The sequence below is a fragment of the Syzygium oleosum genome, unplaced genomic scaffold (genome assembly GCF_021117445.2).
Source record: "Syzygium oleosum isolate NSW1041296 unplaced genomic scaffold, Sole_v2.1 Sole_v2.06, whole genome shotgun sequence".
NCBI classification, from domain to species: domain Eukaryota; kingdom Viridiplantae; phylum Streptophyta; class Magnoliopsida; order Myrtales; family Myrtaceae; genus Syzygium; species Syzygium oleosum.
Window position 1 is genome coordinate 9,391,322 of NW_026607490.1, and position 27,083 is coordinate 9,418,404.

The 27,083-nt window shown below is 40.5% G+C and overlaps 2 protein-coding genes, 1 long non-coding RNA gene and 1 pseudogene across 3 annotated transcripts; all 4 read left to right on the forward strand.

Moving 5' to 3' along the window:
• The first annotated feature begins 228 nt into the window (after positions 1–228).
• Positions 229–1,859, forward strand: LOC115690112 (pentatricopeptide repeat-containing protein At1g63130, mitochondrial-like; annotated as a pseudogene).
• Positions 1,860–2,219: 360 nt separating this feature from the next.
• LOC130138327 (uncharacterized) lies at positions 2,220–4,554 on the forward strand. Its single transcript, XR_008816727.1, has 2 exons — positions 2,220–2,450; positions 3,599–4,554. It is a non-coding gene; the product is annotated as an uncharacterized LOC130138327 (long non-coding RNA).
• A 1,048-nt stretch (positions 4,555–5,602) lies between these two features.
• On the forward strand, positions 5,603–7,241 carry LOC115690092 (GRF1-interacting factor 1-like). Its single transcript, XM_030616331.2, has 4 exons — positions 5,603–5,816; positions 6,259–6,335; positions 6,438–6,519; positions 6,650–7,241. The coding sequence occupies exons 1-4, from the start codon at positions 5,769–5,771 to the stop codon at positions 7,061–7,063; spliced, it is 621 nt and encodes a 206-aa protein (XP_030472191.1). The 5' UTR covers positions 5,603–5,768; the 3' UTR covers positions 7,064–7,241.
• Positions 7,242–13,960: 6,719 nt separating this feature from the next.
• Positions 13,961–25,317, forward strand: LOC115690095 (myosin-11). Its single transcript, XM_030616334.2, has 38 exons — positions 13,961–14,520; positions 15,487–15,615; positions 16,122–16,265; positions 16,378–16,523; positions 16,615–16,771; positions 16,866–16,924; positions 17,055–17,214; positions 17,309–17,458; positions 17,552–17,688; positions 17,809–17,955; positions 18,042–18,143; positions 18,252–18,309; positions 18,392–18,493; positions 18,577–18,614; positions 18,826–18,952; positions 19,038–19,208; positions 19,288–19,419; positions 19,503–19,612; positions 19,769–19,829; positions 20,063–20,240; positions 20,345–20,550; positions 20,643–20,762; positions 21,135–21,233; positions 21,357–21,578; positions 21,683–21,822; positions 22,109–22,220; positions 22,303–22,350; positions 22,439–22,693; positions 22,794–22,949; positions 23,089–23,295; positions 23,410–23,550; positions 23,781–23,851; positions 23,930–24,029; positions 24,099–24,155; positions 24,260–24,316; positions 24,423–24,503; positions 24,653–24,735; positions 24,868–25,317. The coding sequence occupies exons 1-38, from the start codon at positions 14,518–14,520 to the stop codon at positions 24,989–24,991; spliced, it is 4,590 nt and encodes a 1,529-aa protein (XP_030472194.2). The 5' UTR covers positions 13,961–14,517; the 3' UTR covers positions 24,992–25,317.
• The last annotated feature ends 1,766 nt before the right edge of the window (positions 25,318–27,083 follow it).

A 27,083-nucleotide genomic window follows, 5' to 3' on the forward strand; every position in this document is an offset into this window, starting at 1 on the left:
CATTTACTCTGTGTTTGGTATTGGGAACCAAGGGGAGGGAGATAAAATTGGGGGTGCCGGAATGAAAAATTGGGGGGCTTTATAAATTCCCTCCGTACCCTTTTCACAAATTTTTTTCAAAAAAAAAAATTTCTCTAATTTTTCGCACCCATTTTCCTTCCCCTTAATTTTTCGTCCTCTTATATTCAAATTTTAATAGATTGCACCCATGCAATGATATATATTTTAATGGCGGGTTGGCAAAATGCTTTGCGTTCCTTCAAGGTTGTGATTCGGCTGAACCCTCTGCCTTCAGCTCCCTAGTTTCGTCCAAGTCTTGGGAGCTGCAGCTAAGATGAAGCAGTATGCTACCGCCATCCACATGATCGAGCGAATGGATTCCATGGGGATATCTTGCAAACCTTTACGTTCTCAGCATTCTGATAGATTGCCTCTGCCACTTGAAATGTGTCTGATCTTGGGATTTCCCGTTTTGAGCGTAATGTTCAAGCTTGGGCTTGAACCTGAGTGCGGTGGTGACCTTGACCACTTTGCTCGACGCGGGCTCTTGTGAAGAGGGTAAGGCCGCGCCTTTAGCCTTGGACCTTGGCAGAAGAAATGCGGGGCAATGGGTTTAAGGCCGATGTCTTTACGTACCGTGTCATCTGGAAGGGATTGTGCAGAACCGGTAATACTTCGACGGCCTTTCTGTTAATAAGGAATTTGGAAGAAAGGGGTCGCGAGCTGGATGTGGTCACGTACAACATGATCGTCGATGGTTATTGCAAGGAAGGACTGGTGGCGGAGGCATTTGGCTTCTTTAACTGTATGAGTCGCCAGGCAATCCGGCCCGATATCTTCACTTACAGTACCTCGGTTCATGGGTTATGGTGCATAGGAAAATGGAAAACGAGCAAAGGCCTTGCTACAGAAGATGGTTAATGATGGGATCCGCCCAAATGTTATCACTTGTAACTCCTTCATCCAAGGTCTATGCCGTTGTGGCCAATCCTGTTGAGTGAGATGTTGAGGGGAGGAACAAGGCCAGATGATTGAACCTTCGCTATTATTTTGGATGCCCTCTGCAAACAGGGCATGACTAATGAGGTGAAGTGCATATTTTATTCGATGATTGAGATAGATGTTGAGCCGGATGTAGTTACTTATAACTCATTGATCAATGGTTACTGCCTTCAAAATCAAATGGATGATGCTGCAATTACATTTTATTTGATGACTGCAAAAATTTGCTATCCTAATGTTGTGACCTATAGCTCATTGATTAATGGGTATTGCAGGGTTAAAAGAGTCGATAAGGCAATAAGTATCCTTCGGGAAATGTTCGAGAAAGGATTCCTTAATGTGGCCACTTATAAATCAACAAACTTATGCCATCATGTTAGATGGTCTTTGTACATACGAGCAAGTCGACAGGGTAATGGCATTGTTTTGACACATGGAAGATGGCATGGAGGATGTTCGTGCAATCCACAGCAACTTCCTTATTAACGGCCTGTGTGAGGCAGGGGAACTTGGAGCTGCAATGAACCTCTTCAATTCACTGAAAGCCAAAGGATTACAACCTGAAGTCGTGAAATTTCATGCCATCATAAAAGGACTCTGTAAAGCCGGCCAAATACGTGAAGCTTGTGAGCTACTTCTTGATATGAACGAGAAGGGATGCTCTCCAGACGATTTTGTGTATAATATTATCATCCGAGCACTCCTTGAAGACGGTCAGAAAGCGAGGGCCATGCTTCTTCTAGGCGAGATGATTGAGAGAGGCTTTTTCTGCAGATGCACCCACTGCTAAAATTTTGGGTGCATCATCCAACAGTACATCAGAATCCTGTCTGCACCGGGTACATAAGCTTTCATGAATTGTGATTGCGTTTACAGTAAATAGCTAACTTTTATCTTGATGAGAGAAGACTGGCCTTGCAGCATCATCGATTGCTAGTCCTCCCCATATTGAGAATCACAAGCTGGGGTCTCTCAAACATGAAAAGGCTAAAACTAAAGTCAATTTAATTTGCAGAGCTCGCTATTTTACGATCGTGGGGCTGGGAATAAGGCAATAGTGTCGGAGGGTGAATTTGTTACAGGTATACCAATACTACTGCACGAATGACAGCACGTGTGTCCGTAAATTGCTGCTTGAGATAACGTTCTGCCATTGAATTTGGAGGAATATGAAGAGAAAACTGCACCAGTTCTCGTGCATTGAGGTTATCCAGAAGTCCAGTGTTGGGGTGATAAAAAGAGAAGCCGACTAGTTATGTGTGATGTAGCCGCTTTCTGTTAATTCTGCTTGAATAACGTGTTTCTATTCCTCTCCAGATTTCCTCCAGCCTGTTTCTCCAGTGAAGAGGAGCCGCCTTCTGCAGATCTGCGGCATCTCTTATATCACAACCCTCTAAAAGTTGCAGCTTCAGGAGTACTGTATTTTGTGAAGCTTATTGTTGCAAAAGGTTCGTGTAAGCATAATAGACTACGATGCAATTATTCCTTCTATAATGTCATCCAGGAAGCAAAAACTAATCTCAATTTCATCTTTACTCGACACCATGGGTTACTCATTTCAACAGCGATGAGGAAGGAAAGTAGCAGCTAGCACTTTTGCCGCAATGGTGTAGTCTGTGACAATGAAGAAAAAGATTGTGGAAGTTTAGTGAAAATTTGATGGGCTGCTCAAGAGTGTTTCCTTTGATGTCGGCCTAGAGATTCTGTTCTATCTTCAAATTGTTGTTCTTGTTTTAAGACAATTTATCAAGAACAACTTCAAAATTATAGTCAAACCTAGAGACTAATGTCTTTTAACCAAGTAATGGTCATCACAGAATCTGAGGAGGAAAGATTTTATTGCACTCTTTATCTGGGATTATGATTACTCTTTAGTTTCTTCCTTTTTGTTTTTGTTTTTTCTTTTTCATTTTAGTTTTTCTATTCCTGATAAGTACCATTGAAGTTCTGATCTTGAGGTCAAGCATTCCTGTAGGGATGGCCATACTGAGGACATGGTGGTAGATATTGTTGAACTGATAAAAGATTGTGTTTCACATGAGTGATTGATCATCTAGTTTCATGTTAAGAAAGGATAGCATTCTTATGGTGAAGTGGGTTCACCTTGCAAAACTTCCATGAGCTTTATGAAAGCATCCAGCAATGATTTCGAGTGAAGCTACTCAATTCGTTTTCTGAAGATGTCGTAATTATCAGCTTTACGGCATTACCATTCTATTGCAATATTCAAGCACTCGTATAGCTTTTCAATTCACTGCTTTGTGTTTTATGTAGCGGATTTTGGCGATGACTATTTAAAGCCAACGAATGCAAGTCAAAACGTTTGGTATATTCTGCTAAGCTAGTTCACGGATTTGGATTTCCTTATGATGTATTAGATTTGTGAATTAGCGGACAGATCAAGTAAAATGCTTCTTTTAGACAGATTACATGACCATAAGAAATTATCTTGCCATGGACTTTTTCCAAGTGATGATAAGAGAGATCTATTATCTATTGTAAACTCAAGATTTCTGCATACACTAAAGATGATTGTATGAAGAATCTGATTTTGCATTAGTTTCTCATATCACCATTTCTTTTCCCTTTTTTGTAGGGAAGTCTCGGGGACATCAGCAAGTCAAACCTTGTAAGGCCAGTCACATGGTAAATGCAGGGAATGCCAAAAAGAGAAAAAAATCAAATGCCCACACACATGAGTAGGCCAGTGCCTATATCCTCATTCAGCAACGAAAAACAGAGGTGAAATCGACACTTCAGCAAAGTACACACGACTATGGAGGTTGGTGTCCATAAAAGCTGTTGCTATCACTTTGACTGCAGAATTAGTCATATATGGGCACCCACCATTCGTTTCGGACCTCTGCACCACCATAACTCCTTTTGTACACTGAAGGAGCTGAAGAGCTCAGAGAGGGACTGCTCATGCTGTCGGCTGAGATATTTCTGTCAATTATTCCAGCTGATCACATACATAATGCGAAAACTATGGTACAAATCGGTTTTGAGAGCGTTTAACCGCGGGCAGGTCCTCGGATTAGTTGGATCCATTACAATGACCGTGCTTGCAGTATCGCCCACAGCATGCCTAGAGCTCTTTCTGACATATATCATCTAGTAACAAGGGCAGAAAGAGTTGAGTTTCATCAAGATTGGAGGCACAATATTGCTTCGAGCAGTGAAACTCTTAAGTTACTGGGAATTTATCATTTTGTAATCGCTCTGTTAATAGATGGGAAACATGCTCTAAACTGCTCTGCTGTTGATGACATGGTTGGTGTCACTGGTTTGAAGAATAGTTGCTAGTTCATTCTGAAATTTGCCCCTTGAAAAACCAAAAAGCAACTAGAGGTTTGAGGGTTGCGTTCAGTATACTTAAGATTTCTAAGCCAAAGAGAGCCAATGGAAGCAGTGGTGCACCAAGCTTGCCATGCCTTTAGGTATCATCTGAGCACAAGTTCGAAAGAAATTTTATGCTTCTAATTTTTGCTTGTAACTTCGTTTCTAGAATTTGAAACTTGAAAAGATTATGTTTTGAGGGAAATTTATATATGTCGTGCATACTATTGTTCATACATTATGAAAGATTCCAAGTATTTCACATAATAAATTGAAATCTCATTCCAACAATTGACTCTAAGCAATCTTTGACAGACTAGAGGTTTCGGAAGGGATTCAGATAGGGGGAGAAAACCCTAGTCCAAAGTAGAAGAAAAATCGAAGAAGCAAAAAATTTAAAAAAATAAAAGGGAAAAGAAAAATGTAACCGGAATTATTGTTGCATGGGAAGCAGCAAGAGAAGATGAAAACAGTGAAAAGACACAAGTGCAGAACAGTCTCTATACAGATGGGGACAAAACAGAGCAGCATCTTTCCAATTCCCAGGTGAGAACAGATCAAAGCATTTGGAAGAGAGAGAGACAGAGCCCCAACCACACATTATGTTGTAAAAGACGGGAAGCCTTTTTACCATCCACCGCCCTCTTCAAACCTCTCAAAGACATTCCTGTTCTCAAAAAAAAAGAAGAAGAAAATTTTTGGGGACCGTCGAAAGAGCTTCCCTAAAGGAAGATAAAAAGACAACACAGAGGAGGCAGAGGAAGTTTGTCAGATTGTCTGTTGAAAGAGACAACACAGAAAGTGAAAAGCCATGGGATCCAGGGAAGGCTCCATGTACTGATAATTGGAAACTGGGTGGCCATAAGCATGGCCTCTTTTTGGTTTATTCAACTTAGCTTATCTAGATCACAAATGACAAATTAGTGATCAGGGATCACTGGACGAGTACATCAGTGACTACATATTGGACTAGTTCATTTGATTGTTGAATGTCACCGCGAGGGTTGAACAGTCGCGAGGAACATCTAACAATGTAACTCTTGCGTCAAGCCTTCGACTCGGTCTAACATGTTCTGATGAAATGAACTCGCAAACTTTGTAATTGTGGTTGTCATGATCTTACCTATTTAAGTATACTTAGACCTCTAAGTTTATGCATTATACTGCAGGATGCGAGTGCCAGGTCAAGTAACAGTTGTGGCCATGAGATGACATTGATTAAGATAGGACAATCAATCGAATGTGCATTGGTTTAGTAGCTGGAGAGAGAGAGAGAGAGAGAGAGAGAGAGGCCAAAGATATCTGTCATCTGCTCTTTGGATTTTTAGCTCTCACAGAGAGAGAGAGAGAGAGAGAGACTGTGTGCTTGTGAGTTTTTAAGAGAAATACATCAGTAGCACCTGATGCAGAACTAGAAGCAGCTCATAATGGCAGCTTATTACCCCAACAACGTCACTACTGATCACATTCAACAGGTTCACTTCTCACTGTCTCTGTCTCTTGGTTTTCTTCTGCCATTCTTTTAGCTAGTCTTCACGTTATGTTGGTGTATTTTTTAGTCTCGTCTTCCTTTCTTGTTTTATGGAAGCATCTTTTCCAATGGTGGCATTTCCCTGCACGAAGCATATGTTGAATAAATTAAGATAAAAGTTGTTGTGGACTAACCTTTCAACCGAGTAAAATTAAGTTAGAAAATCTTGTTTTTTTCTTCTTTTTCTGCTAGTGCTAATGGTTGGTTATTGACTTGAAGATCTTCAACACCATCTCCAAATCCTTCTTACCCCAATTTATCACACCTGATGGACCATTTTTTCCCTGAAAAACGAATCACTTTTTTTTTTTTTTTTGCAGTAGTTGGTTTGTGCTATTGTGTCTTGTGGTATTTATGATTCTGTTGTTTCACTTGAACGCATGCAGTACCTAGATGAGAATAAGTCCTTGATTTTGAAGATCGTCGAGAGCCAGAATTCGGGGAAATTGAGTGAATGTGCAGAGTAAGCAATGCCTTCACTTGCAGCTTACCAAGATCAAGGTTGAAATGATTTGAAACTCTATGCTTATAATTTCAGTGGAATCGCTTTCGAACTGTTCTGCAGAAACCAGGCCAGGCTGCAGAGAAATCTCATGTACCTAGCTGCCATTGCTGATTCTCATCCACCTCCAAACATTCATCCACAGGTAAACAAGTAATCTATTCCAACACGGGACAAATATTAGCATTTCATTAGTTTTAATCAAGTCATCATGTTTTAGCACCTTGAGACGCCTTGACCTTAATCTGAAGAACCCTGACTTTGTAACCTTGCAGTTTTCTTCGAGTGGTGTTATGCAGCCAGGAGCGCAGTACGCGCACCACCAGCAAGTGACGCCGCAGGCGCTCGCAACGATGCGATCCTCCATGCTCTACCCCCAGCAGCCTTTCTCAGCACTGCAGCAGCAGCAGCAGCAGCTCGGTGCGAGTTCCGGCGGAGGCACAGGATTCAACATCCTCCACAGTGAGGCAAGCCATTCAGGCATTGGCCGCTCGGCGTTCGGCGTTGGAGGTGGAGGGTTCCCCGAGTTCACCCATGCCTCGACAGGTATGTCGAGCGGTAGCAAGAACGACGTGGGCAGTGCGACTTCTTCTGAGGGCCGAGGAGCAAGCTCACTGAGTGGCGCTGGCTGTGGTGGCGATAATGGAGAAACCCTTTACATGAAAGCAGCAGATCATGAAGGGAATTGAAGGGTGGGTGAGGATGGCAAACGTTCCACCCCACTTGAGGCCCCCTAGTTGCTTTCTTGTTAGGCTTATGCGCAAAAAAGACTGATTGATTAGCTTTATGTTCTTGTTTTCCTAGGTAGATGATGCATTGACGCTGTAAATTTCTGCAGATTGAATCGATTCGCTATGTGCTTTTGCTCTTGGTTTGCCTATTTCGTTTCTTTCCGTTGCTGAATGTGACATCTTGAATATGCTCTTCTTTATGATCTTAACCTTTGAGCCTGGATCAAAGTTTGATCATGTGAACATATCTCACCCCGAAAAAAGATCAACTTGCACAAGTTCAGCGTAAGGAAGCGAATCTCATCGGCCCGATAATTTTTTGCTGCAATTTAGGATGATAACGATATCGACAAAATTGAGCAATGTTCCCATGACAGGACGTGAATGGAAGCAGGAAAATGGGTAGAGGCGATGGGTCTATTTGTTCGACATGTCGAACCACGAGGGTCTAGGAGCCGCTCAGCCTTCATCGATGACTTGCAGTTAGGTCCATTAGTTACTTCCAACATGTTAGATGACTTGCAGTTAGGTCCATTAGTTACTCCCAACATGTTAGAATCATATTGTTGCTTGATGGCTAAAGAGGTCAGATTTGCGATGTTCGAACATAGGTAATCAGCTTCCAAGAAAAACTCAAACCACATCAGTACACCCAAAACACAATCTAAACACAAGGACACAAAAGTGACAGGTTCAAAAGCCATAACATCATGTGAACTCCATCTAGTAGTAAACCTGAAGCTTCGCCAGTCTTGCCCGTCATTCTTCAACAATTCTTTTACTCTCGCGTAGTGTTTGTATGCTTCGATTTTTCTTCATTTCAGCAGGAGTATTGGCAAGTACGGTAAATTTGCGATGTTATTTATAGGACACTTGCAGTTGGCAGGCTCAATTTGGCAGTAATCTCATTGAAATGCGGATTGCTGAAACGACTTGACTCTTATTTATACCGCGGCAATGATCTTATCCACAATAACTTTTCACAAAAATTGAAATGGAATCTAGTTTTTTTTAATATATATTTTCGTTTAAGCTCCCTCCTCTGATCATACAAAGAGACATTGAGAATGAAACCCCAGCAAGCCTTCTGGCCACTCTCTCGAGAAGACACCTTCACCCAAAAGCCCGTTAAAAGGCATAGAGTATGAAGCATGGCTTTGCTCCAAAGTCTTCTGGGATTGCAGATTACTCTGGACCAAACTCCGGCTCGCATCCTCGCCGTACTCGGAGAACTCCCCGGCGTCGGAGTCTTTGCCGGTCAGTTCCTGGACGATCGCGCGGAACTCAGAAGCATTGCTGGCCTTCACCATGACGGGGCTCGAAATGTACCTGATCTTCAATGGTTTCTTCTTGGCTAAACTGGTGGGTTTTCTGCTCTTAGCTGCCTGGTGAAAATTGAGCTTGCCCATGAATGATAGTGTATGTGGGGAGAAGAGATGGACTGGCTCTCTAATTTCACAGGGGCTTCCATTTATAGAAGCTGTAGCTAGGGCAGATTGAGCCAGGAAAGTCAGGACATTGTCAAACAGTTAAATCGAGGGGAGCTTCCCAGAAATGGGGATCCAGAACGAGACGAATTGGAAAAAGCACAGAAGATGACCAGAGTGATTTAAGTTGCATGACCATGCAAATTAGTGACCAAAATTCCAAAGAGTCTGCCCCCGTCCCGGCTTCTTCAAAAGGCTTCATCTCTTTGCCAATTCCCTTTTTTTCATAAGACCAACTTTGACTACCAACAGTACTGCTCAACGAAAAATGCACAAATCCATACATATCCATACATTATATTATGCATATTATACAGTATAAAGAGAACCAGGCAACGGCAGCCCGTCACTAACGTGAAAAGTATACAAATGTATAGATTATGGCCATAGGAGCTCTTTATAATATAAAGTATATATATACGGGGGTAGGATGGGTTCATTTCATACACTTTCGACAGTGACAATCCGGTATTATCATTATATTCATGCAGCGCGGGGTTCGACGATGCTCAGGTTTTGTCTATATACGAGTTCTTTTACAGACAAGGCTTACGAAGGCCCACGTATGTAGAAGATGGTGTACCAAATTTGCGACGTTTCCTTTTCTAGCATTATTATTTCTTGCCGTGACATGAATCTGTCCCGTTTAAAATTACATGTCGACAATGACAAATTAGAGGAATTAAACATTCTATATTATAGTCTACGTCCCGCCTTTACCCTTTTTTAATTTTAACTACCAGAATCTTCGATTTGTGATAATTTTATGCAGATAAAATATGAGGGACGGGACCATATGTTATGGTCGTCGGTACTTGGTTTTCGTCGTCGGTCTTCATCAACCCACGTGCAGGAAGACGTGGCTCTTGTCAGTCAAAGATCCAATTTGCTGGTCAAAGCCTTTCTAGATTGGTTGATTGGCTGATGATTTGTCACCAATCCCTACGACGCCGTGCCTCAAACTAGTACAAAGTGGGTCTTGAATTCAATCCATGTTGGTCGCCCCTCAAATGTGCAAGCGTATGTCTAATTAATTGTATGAAAAGTCCCAATTAATGTATGTCTTGTTAAGTATTCCACGTTTGTCGCGTTATTATATACGATGAATTCCTTGCGCCAGTAGTGATTGCCTGATTGGTGAGTTTTTTTTCCGAGGAAGAACGGTTGTCGAAATTTTCTACTTTATTTTTGCTGCCTGGCACCGCTTAGGATTATGAATCGACTGATAATATTTTCATAGGAAATGAAAATTGCTCTCTATTATTTTTGAAAAATGGTTTGCGATCTTGGAAATTGTAATTTTTTTTTACTCATTTGACCTCCGTTATGATCATGGACCATTCAAGCCGGGTTGCTTTAGAATCGAGTGTCCAATGGTTAGACTTGTGTGCCCATGTGTTGGACCTAAGTTGTGGATTGTAAAGCATGAGTTTCCAAGCTGTTACACCGAGTGCATCATCGCTTGGTCTAGATGCCTGGCGGCCGATTTTGGGCCACCTACACCGTGGCTCGAGTCTTTGTAGCGCCGAACCAAGGTCCCTAGGGTCGAATCCAGGACTCCGCGGCCAGTCTTAGGATCCCGTTTGCTAGAATACGTGACTCTAATGTTTGAGTCCAAGGCTTCGGCTAGTTGATTCTAAGTCGGCGTAAGAGCTTGGGGTTCTTAGCAATCAGACTCATGTTCCCAATAGCCAAACACAAGACCCTAGTGAGACCTAAATCCCCATTATTTGCGCCGGGGACCTCGGTGCAAGAATCGGGTCACCGATGACATCCACATTACAGGGACCTCGTGGTCGGACCCATGACCTTGGCTATTGGAATTGACTGATAAAACCTACTAGAGCCAGACCTTTGTTAAGTCCACGTGAACTTGGGTGCCGGGCAGGTAAACCCAAGACCCTAGAGCTGGCTTTCAGTCCCCGGCGGTGTCGCCGGCGAGATCTGGATCCGGCGGATGTGAACCTTGATGCTCCACATCCGGATCACCCAAGCGCTTGAGCCGATGATAGTGAAGGCATGCCAAGAGTTTCTCCTCTATATGTGCCCCACGCCGAAAAATGTACGTCTCTAGTTCTTCACGACAGAATTTCTCGATGATAATAATATTCTCCATCTAGAAAGCATTCCCGTTGAACCCACGGACCCAGAAAAAGAATGCATATGCAGGTTCAAACACGTGCCTCTCCATCTACCAATTGGCCCCTCCCTCTTTTGCTGGACTCAACCTCCCTCATCATGGTAATGCCATCATGCACTTCTCCCCCACACTGAAAAAAATTAATTACGAATTACAAGAGTCAAATCTCTAAACAAGAGCGTGTATGCACATACGGAAATCCCCACTCAAAAAGACTATGTAACTCGTGCAATTTCGATAAGACACTCATCCAGTCATGTTGGATACTTGTTATTGTTACAATTCTTCCAAAGTTATGTGTTTAGCTAAGACCCATCTTGGCTATGAGTCAAATACTTACTTTACATTTAGCATTTATACTTTAGTTTCAATTTCCGACACGCCCTTGATGCCGTTGTTTGTATTAACGACGTCGGTCTACTTGTTGATGAAGTATTCTCGATATCCTGTAACTAGAAAAGCACAATTTTTTTTAGAGGAGTGATAGAAACATTACCGTGGGTTTAGATTAATTTACAAAAGGATGTGATAGATGTAAGTGGATATACAATCCAACTAATTTGTAAGATCAATCTTTGTATTTTAGCGTTTAGGTTTATTATTTTCTTCATGAGAGTAAAGTTAATCATGAGGCCATCTAGAAGATGGGAGCTCATGTGCTGTCTTTCTAATCAAGGTTTCATTTTCTCGTTGACTGTTGACACTGGTTGTGCGTTGCATCTTTTGTCCATACAACGTTAGTCTCTTTTGGGACCCTTTGGCCATGTCTCATCTCTCAGCACATGTTATTGAAAATTGAGAAAATTATCAAAAAAGTCATAAACTTATTGCAATTGTGCCAATTCGGTCATAAACTTTTTTGTTATCAATATAAGTCATAATCTTTTACATTTGTGCCAATTCAATCCATTCGGCATTTTGGTCGAAAATCGCTAACATAGACATCAACCGTTCTATGTGGTATGTGGCGCAGCCGACGCTAACATGAATATTTTTACAAAACATTTTAATAATTTTTGTATTTTTGTATTTATTCATTTTCCTTTTTTTTCTTTTCTTTCTCTTTCTTTGTTTTTTTCTTCCCTTCTTCCGCTAGCTGGTCATCAGACCTTGACGACAGGCTAGAGGCAAGGGAAGGCGAGATCGACCTTGCCGTCGCTAGATGAGGCTCGCCCTTGCCGTCGCTGGGCAAGGGCAAACCTCGCCAGCCCGATGATGGCAAGTCTCGTTCACCCCTGGCGAGGCTCAACCTCACCATCGCTAGGCGAGGTTGGCCTCACCCCAGCACATAATGGACTGAATGGACACAAATGAAAAAGGTACTCAATTGGCAAAAAAAAAAAGTTTAGAACTGAATTGACACAATTACAATAAGTTTAAGATTTTTTTGGTAAGTTTCCCCTTTGAAAATCCTTATCGCGAATAAGTATTAGTTTTGGGCTTCTTGTTTCCAAAAAATTAATTTCAATCTGGATCGGTAATGAATGCCCACCATATTTTCTGTTGGCATTAGCTCTATGTATCAAATGCTAATTGTAATGAGCTTGATTGATGATTAATATAAAATTATTGTTGCCATGATGTGGAATTGGAACAAGGGAGAAAATTAATGTGCAGTGAGCCATCCTTGCATAAAGATGTTTCCTCAAGCAATTGTGGTAAGAAAAAGCTATTAAGAAAGTCAAACTTATTTGATAGTAGAAAATATCCTTTAATGTCTAGTAATTTGATACTTTATTTAAAGAGCAACTGATGATTTGAATTTCATAGAATTTTATAAAGTTGAGATGAAGTACCTAAAACGGATTAACATGTGAATCTTTATTAATGTACTTGAGTAGAGTACTCAATTATGTCTATTTGACCTAACTCTTCTGTATTTCTTATGAAAAAAATATATTATCATTGAAATTTTTTCTGAGATCATTGTCAACCGTTATAAAATAAATTATTAAATAAGGCGTGATTTGATATTTAAATATTCTCATACTCCCCTACATATGTAGGCTGGATTTTGGCCCAACACTAAGCATAGAAATATATTTTGAGGAAGGCAAATATAGAGTCCGGAAAGATTTAAACCCAAAACCCCATATTCTTGGTAGTGGTTCCACAAAATCTTTTAATCGTAATTAGTGGGTAAAAAAGAATGTTTTTCCACATTTTTTTTTCTACGAGCATTTGCCTTTCCATGTTTACTAGTCTTCAAATGCCAATCCCAACCCACCCATGGGTAGCTCAGTTGGTTAGGACGTACTTGGGATTGTGTGGTTAGGCGCACTAGTCCCAGGTTCGATTCCCCAGCTGAGCACTTGTGATTTAAGTGGGGGGCCATGGCAGTGGGTTGCTGTGCTAGTCTCCCCCGAGGAATAGTCGAGGTGTGCGCAAGCTGGCCCGGACACCTCGATTACCAAAAAAAAAAATGCCAATCCCAAGAAGTTTGAGGACCAAATTTTGTCAAAATTGCACAAGTTACAGAGATCAAGTTTCGAAAGACAAGTCTAGTTGGTGTCACATATATTATTATTACGAGATATGGGACCATCAAGCTAAAAAAAAAAAGTTTTGAAGACTCCTAATTTAGTAGTCTATTTTGGCAATAAACAGATAACAGCGCAAGGGAAAATTGCTAATCGACACCTATGTACAAACGATGCCACATATCGGTTTATTTCATGCATAAGTTCAATTTAATTAGATATAACTTTTGATGGATCGCTCAGCCCACCATTTGATGGAATTCCATCTTCAGTTTTGTAGATGCAAAATTGAAAAATCTATTCCTTTTTCATCTTTCAGACCCCTATGTCATCACATCTTCATTCTTCTAACGAAAGAAAAGGTGTTCATTTATGAATTACTGCCATCGAATGACCTATCAATGTCTGACAATCTGACAATACACAACTCAGAAAATACTTCTTGGACAAGGAGATACAACTTCAAGTCACTAGTTTTGTTTGTTGATGATGTCTAGGTCTTAACAGAACACCATTTGTATCATCGGTTGATCTTGTCGTTGTAAGTTATAGTTCTTTTCCCACCATAGTTCGGTGTGTCCTCGCCCACCCACGTAACTCAGCAGTCAATCGTTTTCACTTTTTAACTCCTTAATTTTATGCGATTTTTTCATTTGCATTGGAGGGTTGGCTTCCCTTCTTCATTTAGAGAGAGTGAACTGGAGGATTGGCCATGTCTTCCCTTCTTCTTTTAGAGAGAGGGAGAGAGAGAGACTTGGTTTATATGCGGCCAGGAATTGGCGCGAGACGGAAGGTACCGAACTTAACGGCCCTCTTGAAGAATGTCACATTGTGACACCACTCCATTCTCCCACATCCACTCTTGCACAGAACATGAAAAAGAAGAAAATGAAGATTTTCCAATAACCCCCCCCCATTGAACTTCTCCTTTTCTCTCCTCTTTCCCATCCCAGACCCATTTTCTCTCACTTTCTCCAGAAAATTTTGCCACTAATCCCACCGTTGTTCCCCTTTTCCCCCCCTCTCTATTCTGGGTGGGTTACCTGATTTCAGTGATTGCAACTGGAACACGCATCATTGAGCCTTCCTGGTATCCGAAAGCCCGAATCATTTGTGGCCATAGGTTTCCATATCTTCGGTGTAATTTTTGCTCTTGAAGATTTCAATGAGGTGATCAACAAGTTATAAACTTTCAGTCGGAGAGGCAAAATGAGATTTCGGGTTGGTGCAGCATTCATTGAGATTGCCATGAGCTTTCTGAACGAAAAACCTGTTCACTGAGAAACCTCAATCTTGAAGTTCAAAATGGTATGTCTTGCTTGTGATCACCTTTGATCTGCTTTTAATTTGCATTGATCTTGCAGCGTTTGTGCTCTGTATGCGTCCATTTGAGTACCCGTGCGATATTGGCTTGCATGTCCCATGTTTTTGGGTCTCTGGATCATAGGTGGAATTTATGAAAGACTTGGTTTCTGCAAATGTAATGGGATAAGCAAGCACCACAGATTAGTGAAGACAATTTAAGCCACTGCATATGGCGGTGACATCATAGGAAGATCGGCATGAGGTCGAATGAGACGGATATTGCTGGAAAAAGTGTGCATTTTTGTTGTGAGGGACTCTAGTGGTTGAACCGCTCGTGATTGTCGTGAAAGAAAAGGATGATGTTTGAGGAAATTGACTTCAACACGAACCATTTTTTATTTCTGGAAACTGGTATCTGGTGATGAATCAGAAGAGGACTCATTGATTTAATTTCTTCCAATTAATCATTTCATCTAAATTAGCTATTGACAGCAATGCCATACTTGTCTGAAATGACTAGAGCCACATTCGTCCTTATTTTTAGTATAAGCAAACATTTGCAATGAATTTGATGTTTCTGACTCATTGATTTAATTTCTTTCAATCAATCATTTCTTCTAAATTAGCTATTGACAGCAATGCCATACTTGTCTGAAATGACTAGGGCCACATTAGTAGTTCTAATTAAACATTTGCGATCCATTTGATGTTTGCTTGACTCTATATTAAACTGACATTGCACAAAGTTTAGACTTTTTTAATGATTCTCTATATCCAAAATATGTAAATAGTTGTTGGTTTCTTTTTCCAAGTCATGACGATTTTCATATATCCTTCCCTATTCTTAATTTGTTAACAGAGTAATGTAAAAAATTATGAGTTTCTCTGTCTTTTCGTGGGTTAAGTCATCTTCTCGCATGTCATAATGTGTCTGCTGAAAGTCTTGTGTTTTTGCATTCGTGTCTGCAGGGAACACCGGTGAATATAATTGTTGGTTCTCATGTCTGGGTTGAAGACCCTGAATTAGCTTGGATTGATGGACAAGTGTTGAAGATTAATGGGCAGGAACTTGAGATTCAGGCCACTAATGGGAAGAAGGTTCGACATTACTAATTAGTTGAATGTTGTGACTTTCACAAAGCATAATAGTAATGTCTAAGGTTTTAATAAATGCAATTGTGTACCTGCTATTAGCCCCCTGTATATATCACACTGCCACGAGTCCTATGCGTGATTTTTGGACGTAGAGTTGAGTTCACTGTTGTTGTATTCTCCCCCAACATGGTCACATCAGACTTCTTTTCTAGAAAGACTGAGAACCATTTGCATAATCAATGACATAGAATGTCCTTTTGTCGTAGAGCAGCCTCAAGGGAAGGCATTATGCTCTATCTTCCTATAAATCAAAAGATGTTGCTTTGCTCAACGTATTTATATCTGTAGTTGATCAGCAGATGATACGTAGTTGTCTTCACTAAAAACCCATGATAAGGTAAAAGCTCAAAGGGTTCATCCTATTACATGGTTTTTTAGCTGTCACTAAAACCCGTTACAATCGTACTTGCGGGTTTGAAAATGGTTCCTAACACAAATTTTCTTTTCAGGTGGTTGCAAATCTCTCGAAAATATACCCAAAAGACATGGAAGCTCCGGCAGGTGGAGTTGATGACATGACCAAGTTATCGTACTTGCACGAGCCTGGAGTTCTGCAGAATCTGAAGACAAGATATGAATTGAATGAAATCTACGTAATTGCGATTGCCTTTTTTACATCCTAATGCTTCCAAACTTCGGAGCTGTTCCTTAATTTATACAGAGTTTCCATCGACAACATTGTTGATTGTGCCTCGTTCATGGCAGACATACACCGGAAGTATTCTTATTGCCATTAATCCGTTCCAAAGACTTCCTCATATCTACGATGCTCACATGATGCAACAATACAAGGGAGCGCCACTCGGTGAACTGAGCCCACACGTCTTTGCAGTGGCTGATGTCGCATACAGGTAACTTCAATTTTAAACTACAAAGACTTAATTGCTCTTTTCTGAAGTTGAAGACCCAGTTACTAATACTAGTGCAATTACGTGAAACCAGGGCAATGATACATGAGGGAAAGAGTAATTCTATCCTAGTCAGTGGAGAAAGTGGAGCAGGAAAAACCGAGACCACGAAAATGCTCATGAGATACCTTGCCTTTTTGGGAGGCCGAGCTGCAACCGAAGGACGGACAGTTGAACAACAAGTTCTAGAAGTACGATAAATTGCCTAGTTACTCTTAATTGGTCTAACAATACTTATTCATGAGGCCACATTTATTGTCTTACTAAAAAATTGTGCAAATGCAGTCAAATCCAGTTCTTGAAGCATTTGGGAATGCCAAAACTGTTCGAAATAACAATTCCAGGTTAGAATGAAAACAGCTGTTGAATTTTTTTTCTCACTCAACGCTAGTGCATTAGCATTAGTTGTGTTGTGGAGTTATTTTGACTTTGTCAAGAGATTGACATGATACTCTACAAATTAAACTGGTGCAGTCGTTTCGGGAAGTTTGTGGAGATACAGTTTGATAAGCACGGAAGAATATCAGGCGCGGCCATTAGGACATACCTTTTAGAGAGGTCTCGTGTTTGCCAAATTAATGATCCGGAGCGCAATTACCATTGCTTTTACCTGCTTTGTGCAGCTCCTCAGGAGGTATTGCTATTATTATGGCTTCCATGGCGTTCTATTTGTCCACATCTATGTTCATGGACATCTCATATCTCTTGTTACTACTGTATCTCCATAGGAAATTGAGAAGTATAAGCTAGGAAACCCCAAATCGTTTCATTATCTCAACCAGTCCAAATGCTATGAGCTGGTTGGTGTAAACGATGCACATGACTATCTTGCCACTAGACGAGCTATGGACATTGTGGGAATAAGTGCAAAAGAGCAGGTATATCGCTCGAATAATCATTGACAGTAAGTAATTTACAGCACCGACAGGTTGATTTCTCAGGTCTCCTGACTAGTACTATTCTCCCCTCAGGAAGCAATTTTTAGAGTTGTTGCTGCGATTCTCCATCTTGGAAATATTGTGTTTTCCAAGGGAAAGGAAATTGATTCATCAGTCCCCAAAGATGATCAAGCTAAATTTCATCTCAATATGACAGCAGAGCTTCTCATGTAAGAACTGTGGTGACTGTACTTGGACTATGCTATAATTACATGCATTTTTTTCTATTCTAGACAGGCCTATGACATGTAAGGAATTTTATGGTAATAATGATCTTCCCTTTATTTAAGGTGTGACCCCGCGGCGCTGGAAGATGCATTATGCAAGCGTGTTATGATCACTCCTGAAGAGGTCATAAAGCGTTGTCTTGATCCTCAAAGTGCAACAGTTAGCAGGGATGGATTAGCAAAGACAATATATTCCCGATTGTTTGATTGGTAAAGTGCCAAATTGACTCTAATCACAAAGGTTTATGAAGGTGTATTTAGTTTTTGCCTGACAACTCCATGCTGTCAATGCACAGGTTAGTTGACAAAATAAACTCCTCGATTGGACAAGATGCCACTTCAAAATCACTGATTGGAGTCCTTGATATTTATGGCTTTGAAAGTTTCAAAGCTAATAGGTAAGCATGGGCTAAACCACTTAAAATCATTGTAACGAATGACGGTAGATTCATCTTTCTATTAGGATTTTTTTTTTCGTAATCTGGTACTTGTACATCATTTTGCAGTTTCGAGCAGTTCTGTATTAACTTTACAAATGAGAAGCTGCAACAACACTTCAACCAGGTAAGGATTGTTATACTTACCCTATAACTTTATTTTGGCCTTATCAATTTTTGTCTTCACAATGTTTGTTGATGAATTTCAGCACGTCTTCAAGATGGAACAAGAAGAATACACAAAAGAAGAGATCGATTGGAGCTACATAGAATTCGTTGATAATCAAGATGTCTTGGATCTTATTGAAAAGGTTTGATTCTTCTCTTGTCAGTTATCATCATGAAGTGATTCTAAAACTTCCATTAATTTACAAGTAAGGTTTTCTTGCTGCAGAAACCAGGTGGAATTGTCGCCCTGCTTGATGAAGCCTGGTATGATCCCCTGTTTTGCCCATTAATCACCATTGCAGGTTCTAGTTTCAAATAGAATTTTTCATTTGACAATATTCTGCCCCAGTCATCCAAGTCAGTGAGCCGGTGATTGGGTTCCTTTGAATTGTTTGTAGCTTTAGGATTTCTGTCTTATTCATGAGATCGGTCCCTATTTCTGACTTTGTTAATAGTTAAGAATGTTTATTTGCAGTATGTTTCCCAAGTCAACACATGAAACATTTGCAAACAAACTTTATCAGACATTCAAAAATAACAAGCGCTTCATCAAACCAAAATTGTCTCGGACTGATTTTACCATCGCACATTATGCTGGAGAGGTAGGTTATGTTGATGGACTCTAATATGTGTGAAAGAAAAGTAGCTTCACATCCATGATGTTCTCTCCTCACACTTTTTTTTCAGGTCTTGTACCAATCTGACCAATTCCTAGACAAGAACAAGGACTATGTCGTACCGGAGCATCAAGATTTGTTGAGTGCGTCGCAGTGTAGTTTTGTTGCTGGCCTTTTTCCTCCTCTGCCAGAGGAGACCAGCAAATCTTCCAAGTTTTCCTCCATCGGATCTCGGTTCAAGGTGATCTTGCTTTAGTGTTTCGCTTTCTCAGTTTCCCTATTACCTCATTCCTAACTATTTTGATGACTTAATGATGCAGATGCAACTGCAACAACTAATGGATACGTTGAACTCCACTGAGCCCCACTACATCAGATGTGTTAAACCAAACAACCTTCTCAAACCTGCCATATTTGAGAATGTCAATATCATGCAACAATTGCGTTGTGGTGTGAGTACGACATTATTTCTTACCTCGTCTTCATTTGTTAATGTATCTGGTTTGCTGCTAGAAGTGATGAGTGTCTTCTGCAGGGTGTCTTAGAGGCAATAAGAATCAGCTGTGCTGGATACCCAACTCGCCGCCCCTTCTTCGACTTCATTAACCGATTTGGAATTCTTGCTCCGGAGTTTGTAGAAGGAAAGTGAGTATCTGATATACTGTTTAAGTCGACTAGAACTGTGCCGTTCAGCTGCAGATGCATGGCCATAGTTTTATTATTACTACTTTTTGCTGATTATTGTTGAAAAAACATTTGGATTTCCTGATGTTTATATTTTACATGTTCTCCCAAAAATAGCTATGATGAAAAGGAAGCTTGCAAGAAGATTCTCGAAAAGAAGGGGCTCAAAGGGTTTCAGGTAGCTCCTATAGTTTCTGTACTTCTCATTGCTGACTGCTATTCAGTCTGTGTGATCAGGAACAATCATTTCGTTCCCTCAACTTTTGGCAACCAAAACATTTGAGTTTTCTCTATGCTGCAACCATAGTTCCTTGTTTGGAGGAATTGTCTTTGCTTAAAAATGTTTTGAACACATTGAAATTTGCATTATGGTCTTTGAAATTAATGTCAATACACCATTTATGGGTGCAGATAGGTAAAACGAAAGTCTTCTTAAGAGCCGGTCAGATGGCTGAATTAGATGCACGGAGAGCGGAAGTACTAAGCAACGCTGCGAAAACAATCCAACGTCGTATAAGGACCCACTATGCTCGCAAGCGATTCATTGCTATTAGAAAGTCTACGATTGTTGTTCAATCTTGTTGGAGAGGCAAGTCATGCATTTTTTTCCCTTTGTAAGAGGGCAACCAGAAAAGTCATGCCTTTCTCACACTTCATAAGAAAAAATCCTCATCTTGTTCTACATGATGACAGGACGATTGGCTTGCAAGCTTTATGATCGGATGAGGCGGGAGGCCAACGCTGTGAAAATTCAAAAACACATACGTAGGTACCAAGCTAGAATGACTTACAGCAGACTCCGTGCTTCGGTGCTTGTCTTGCAAGTGGGTTTAAGGGCGATGGCTGCACGTAAAGAATTCAGATTCAGGAAGCAAACAAAAGCAGCAATCATTATTCAGGTTAAATTCTAGGAATAGTTCGATTGCATCACTTGATATCAAGTGTATTACATGCTAACAATTTTTGTTCTCTAACTTCTTGCCAAATGCAGACGAGATGGCGGTGCCATAGGGCTGCCTCCTACTACAAGAGGCTTCAAAGGGGATGTATAGTTGCACAAAATAGATGGAGAGGAAGAATTGCCAAAAAAGAACTTAGGAAATTGAAAATGGTATGCACTACATAATCTTCTGTGCTTTGCCACACAAAATACTATGCGGATTTTCCATCATATTGTAGATCATACTATCGATGTGACAGTTCTTGAGGAAAATATTCTAGCAGGAAAAATAAGAGTATAGGCGGGTCATGTTGGTTTCTAAGTTTTTTACCTCAACAGAGGGGAATGAAGATGGTGACATGAATCTGTCTCAAAGATGTGTGGATTATACGTTCAAGTTGTCCTTCGATATGTTTTCTTCGTGGCTATGTAATTGTTGATACTGTTCGGAAATGGACATATATTACGCAGACGTTCTTATGAATACGTCATTCCTGTTTGTTTTCACTGGGCTGAACACTTTCAATTCCTGTCATGTTTCAGGCTGCGAGGGAAACAGGTGCACTCAAAGAAGCAAAGGATAAGCTTGAAAAACACGTGGAAGAATTAACGTGGCGACTACAACTGGAAAAACGTTTAAGGGTAATATCTTGTTTCTTAGTGTGGAGCTCCCTTTTCATGGGCCATCTAGTACAGGGCCTCTTTGGGATACTGTGTTTTAAGTACTTGATTGCATCCTCATTCAAAGTGAAATTATTTGTGCAGACTGATTTAGAAGAAGCCAAAGCACAGGAGATAGTAAAGTTGCAAAATACAGTCCAAGCCTTGCAGACCAAGGTTGACGAATCAAATGCAGAGCTTGTCAAGGAACGAGAAGCTGCAAAAAAAGCCATTGAAGAAGCACCTCCTGTAATTAAAGAAACCCAAGTTTTTGTGGAGGACACAAAGAAAGTCGATTCTCTAACATCAGAAGTAGAGAACCTGAAGGTATAGTAATTTGCACGAAGGATGTCATCAAATAGTCATAATATCGCGGATTTAGACAGACATCTCGTAAAATGTTAAACCATAACCAATATATGATCAACCAGGCCATGCTGGATTCAGAGCGAGAAAGAGCAGATGAATCAGATAAAAAGTATACAGAAGCCCTGGAGAACAGTGAAGAACGACGCAAAAAGCTAGAAGAAGCAGAGAAGAAGGTTCATCAACTCCAGGAATCTCTGACCAGGTAACTCTTCCTTCAGATAACTTGTTCCCTATTATGAATGAACTAACTCCTACAACCCTAACAAAAACACGTATAGATTGATATTAATGAACCATGCATCTAAACATATCCTTTTGTAAGTACACTTTTCATTTCACCTTTGTGACAATTATGACTTGTCACAGGTATGACTTGCCGATGTTTGGTACCATTTTAAGTGACATTAATGTTCTTATTAATGTATTTGCGAAACTTTAATATCTGTGAAAGTGTAAGGCCAGTTGACAGTTTGCAATCACATAATTAGGTTAGAAGAGAAGATCAATAATCTAGAATCAGAGAATCAAGTTTTTCGTCAGCAGGCCGTGTCGATGGCACCCAATAAATTCCTTTCAGGTCGATCCAGATCAATTCTTCAGGTAAACTCAGGATCATATATTTCCAGATTCACTGGTAGTATCATGACCTAAAATAATTCTTGTCTTGTTGCAAAACTGGCAGAGAGGTGCTGACAGTGGTCATCTGTCTACAGACTCGAGGCCAAATCTGGTATGACAAACTCTCCAAGATATACATAAAGACTTCTAAATTCCTCTCTATTGAATTTCTCTCACTCGACACGTCTTGAATGGAATAGGATCTACATAGTCATTCGATCAACCACAGAGATTCTTTCGAAGTAGAGGATAAACCTCAGAAGTCATTGAATGAAAAGCAGCAGGAGAATCAAGAGCTGCTCATCAGATGTGTCGCACAGCACCTCGGCTTTTCTGGGAACCGACCAATCGCTGCCTGCATCATATATAAATGTTTGTTACACTGGCGATCCTTTGAAGTGGAGCGTACAAGCGTTTTCGATCGGATCATTCAGACTATAGGCAATGCTATTGAGGTCAGAGACGCCTCATGATGTTGCAGCTTTTATTTTCCCCTCATGTCGATCTCCTCTGTACTTGATGCCTCCCTAACTTGAATATTATCGAATGGAGCAGACTCAGGATAACAATGATGTTTTGGCGTATTGGTTGTCTAATGCCTCGACGCTTTTGCTTTTGCTCCAACGCACACTAAAAGCAAGTGGTGCAGCTGGAATGGCCCCACAGCGCCGAAGATCATCATCCGCCACCCTGTTTGGAAGAATGACACAAGTAAATTTTCCTCATTAAGCCTGAATTGGGGTTTTTCATTTTTGGATGAATGAGAACAGTATAAATTCATGGGCATGATGAAGTTCGACTAATTTAGTTTCTGATCCATTCTTATGTTTGCCTTTTTTTTCTCTTTCAGAGTTTCCGTGGAACACCACAAGGCGTTAACCTGTCCATGATCAATGGCAGCATTGGTGGAGGAATGGATTCTTTACGGCAAGTTGAAGCGAAATATCCAGCTTTGCTTTTTAAACAGCAATTGACGGCATACGTGGAAAAGATATACGGAATGATTCGAGATAACCTGAAAAAGGAAATATCTCCGCTACTTGGCTTATGCATCCAGGTAGTGACCTCTAATTGACGTTATGTTTGGCAATTGATTATGAGATTTGTGTCTACGGTGATACCTTCAGTCAAGAATAGCTTACACTAGTTTTCTTTGCCAATGATGAACTAGGCACCGAGAACATCAAGAGCAAGCTTAGTCAAGGGGGCTCGCTCGGTGGCAAATACGGCAGCCCAGCAAGCTCTAATTGCACACTGGCAGGGAATTGTGAAGAGCCTCGGGAACTTCTTAGACACCCTGAAATCGAATCATGTCAGTAAATTCCGTTTAGGCCTTTCACATATCTGCTTTATTTCCTAATTATATATAACATGATGAGCTTCAATTATTTAGAATTTCACATTTTATTGCTCCCATGTCATCTTATTCTTAGTTGTTGGCCAAATTAATATTCCCTGTCGCAAAGATCTTGTGATTTATTTATCTGCGCAATTCAGCGGTTGTGACATTTTTTGAGTACGTTTGTCTTTGTTATGTTCCAGGTGCCGCCCTTTTTGGTTCGTAAAGTATTCATACAAATCTTTTCATTCATCAACGTCCAGCTATTCAACAGGTACCTAACTTAGAACTTAGTGCTTTTCAATTGTTTCTGAACTATGAACCAGTGTCTCACTTCATTTTTCTCCCCCAGTCTTCTTTTGCGGAGAGAATGCTGTTCGTTTAGCAATGGGGAATATGTCAAAGCAGGCTTAGCTGAGCTGGAACACTGGTGTTACAAGGCAACCGACGAGGTACAATTTGGACACCATCACTCAGTTGTTGTTCTCTAGGTTTCTTTCTAATCAAGCCAAGTTATGCAGTATGCAGGTTCGGCTTGGGATGAGCTAAAGCATATTCGACAGGCAATCGGGTTTCTGGTAAGTGGGCTACTTTGTTCGTTTCATCACTTTCTGGTACTTCCCCCGACTGTTCTAGAAAGATGAGCCCAGAATCACTCAAATGTTTGGTCTTGGCAATTCAGGTCATACATCAAAAGCCGAAGAAAACGCTGGATGAAATAAGCCATGATTTGTGTCCAGTGAGTGACTTCAATCACCGAGCTAACTTTGGCGACCTGGAACAGCTCCAGTACCCTGTACTTCTGCTAAGTTCCTACACGATCTAACTCCTCTTTCGTGTTACAGGTTTTAAGTATTCAGCAGCTGTACCGGATTAGTACGATGTACTGGGACGACAAGTATGGCACGCACAGTGTATCTCCGGATGTAAGTTTCTCTCGATGGATTACTCGCTCTAGAACTAGGTTAGAGTCGTTCTCGTCTGTGGAGGATTTCTCGGTCATTTTCTTTTGGCATACTTAAGCGGGGAGGAATGCTAATCCTGAACTCGGCTTTCCTCAACAACTCTCGTTCAGGTCATTTCCAATATGAGGGTGTTGATGACCGAAGATTCGAACAATGCAGTCAGCAGTTCATTCCTACTCGATGATGATTCCAGGTTAGCTTCAAGATTTACTTTGAAACAAAATCAGTGCTTCCTCAATTACCATTACACCGCCATGTTACTTGATCTCCCATAGAGTTTCTCTCTAGGTGACACACAACTTCTTGACTCCTGCTCTCTGTGCAGCATTCCGTTTTCGGTGGATGACATATCGAAGTCGATGGAACAAATGGACATAGCAGACATCGAGCCTCCGCCACTTATCCACGAGAACTCGGGCTTCAGCTTCTTGCTACCGCGGTCTGACTGATTGATGAACAGAGGCGGTTCTCGGATAAAAACACTCCCCATTGACCTGGTCGGGATGCAAACATCTCGAGCACGGCTTTGCTTCTGTACCGCCGTAGATCAGGTGTACTCCGAAGAAATCCCCTCACGGGACACGCCATCGAACCAGGGCGCGATAACTACAGGATAATATTGCCTTCTTACTTTTTGTCACCAATGTCCTCATCCAGGGGCAAGGAAGTTTTGTTAGGTGAGGTGAATCAATGCTTAATGTTGACTCTGAATTCTGTAAATAATCTCTCACTATAATCTGTTGATGATTAACATGGAACTTTGCATTAATCAATAGAGGAGACAATCTCTTTTTCTCCCACTCGTTCAGTTTTGCACATTGTGTAAACATGCCAAAAGTCAAGATGAGCAGGGAAGATACCAGCTGCAATATATGTCTGTAAAAATCCATGCAAATGCCACAATCATGATAGTATAAACATACATAGTATACGAATAATTTCTGTCGGTTTCATCTAAAATCGCAGCATGCGGGTCCCACGGATCTCGCCTTCGAGAGGGGCTTTTCTTTAAGGAGTAAATAAGGCGAAAATCGAGGAATTATGTGACGATACACCCCAAGAAGTCAATTAAACCGATCGGATTCGGATAGACCATGCGATACGACTTAGGACATCACGGTTTTGGTGAGAGATATTTTTTTGGGTGTGGAATACGTGACGTTCCATAACAAATGTTGCCTGGCTAACACGGCGAAAATTTCAATCGAGGGTCGCTTTCTACGCTTTCGATTCCACTGCTTTGCTTTTGAAAATATCCTTTCCATATACTGCCAATTCGAAAGGTACCACGACCGTGATGTAACGTTCATAGCAATTTTTGGTGGACATAGCCCGATACGTAGACTTTACGTATTCGGAATATCTTTAAATACCGACGTTTTTTTATTTTATTTTTCTTTGGTACATGTTGTTAGTACGTCGACCGAAAATGGGTTTTTTTTTTAAAGGAAAATAACACAAATAGTCCTTGAACAATGGCCCGATGTATAATATGATCTTCGAATTTTTAATTTGTTCGATGTGAACCATGAACATTTTGTGCGTGTTCAAACTAGTCTTTGTATTATATGAAAATATTCAATGCTGTATATGAACTTAGATTAATGAAATGATAACATTGGTTATTTTCATATAATCTAGGATCCGGTTTGAACATTTACCAAGGGTTCAGGAACCACATGAACAAATAAAAAGTTCAGGGATGTCATTGCACATTAGGCTCAAGTGTAGAGACCACGTTAAAAAAATTGAAAGTTCGGAAACCACATTACACATTATACCAAAGTTTAGAAGCCATTTATGTCATTATCCCGGGTTTTTTACGTAAGAAAGACACGGTGTAGCTATCGATATAATACCGGAAGCTAATGATTTTGCCGTTTATATGACTAAGGATATGATTGTTTCGCGAAAATAAATAATTTTGAAAATATTTTTTTAAAAATGATTGTTTATATTATTTACAGAAATGAACGAACAAAAAATACTTCTATTATCTAAGAAAATGTTTAAACAAGAATAGTTATAAATTAATTATTTTAAACCATACGAGCGTTTTTTATTAAAAAAATATATGTTTTCCAAATCAATGTTATAGTACGAGTCACTTCAGATCATTAATTTGTAATTATGCTTTACAGATAAGATCCTGGTTTCTCGTAATCCTATAGGTTGGCTTTTTCAAAAAGGTGGGGGCGACACGTGTGTCACGTGGATTTTATTTGCCAGAGTCATTTTGTCCTAAATTCATGGTTGCATGTGAAAAGATACATGGAACTTTCATAACAAATATTAGGAGTGTGCAAAACAGACCGCTCAGATCGAGAATCATCCGAATCGAATTGGATCAGCCGGTTTGGTCCGGTTCCCGATTCCTAAAAGTGGAATCGGTGTCCGGGTAATCCGATTCCCAATTTCAAGGGGGAACCGGATTGGACCGGACCGGACCGACTACTTATACTTTTTTTAATTTTTTATTTCTTCAAAAAAATTAATAAAATGTGAACTAAACCAATGTATAATGCTTTCCCCTTATCGTCG

Bases quoted from the DNA above. Each gene is read 5' to 3' on its own strand.
- LOC115690095 (XM_030616334.2), top strand. The intron at 17,459-17,551 runs GTATATCGCTCG...TTCTCCCCTCAG, and splicing joins GAATAAGTGCAAAAGAGCAG to GAAGCAATTTTTAGAGTTGT. The intron at 18,615-18,825 runs GTATGATCCCCT...GTTTATTTGCAG, and splicing joins GCCCTGCTTGATGAAGCCTG to TATGTTTCCCAAGTCAACAC.
- LOC115690092 (XM_030616331.2), top strand. From the start codon at position 5,769: ATGGCAGCTTATTACCCCAACAACGTCACTACTGATCACATTCAACAG. The intron at 5,817-6,258 runs GTTCACTTCTCA...GAACGCATGCAG, and splicing joins CTACTGATCACATTCAACAG to TACCTAGATGAGAATAAGTC. The intron at 6,520-6,649 runs GTAAACAAGTAA...GTAACCTTGCAG, and splicing joins CTCCAAACATTCATCCACAG to TTTTCTTCGAGTGGTGTTAT.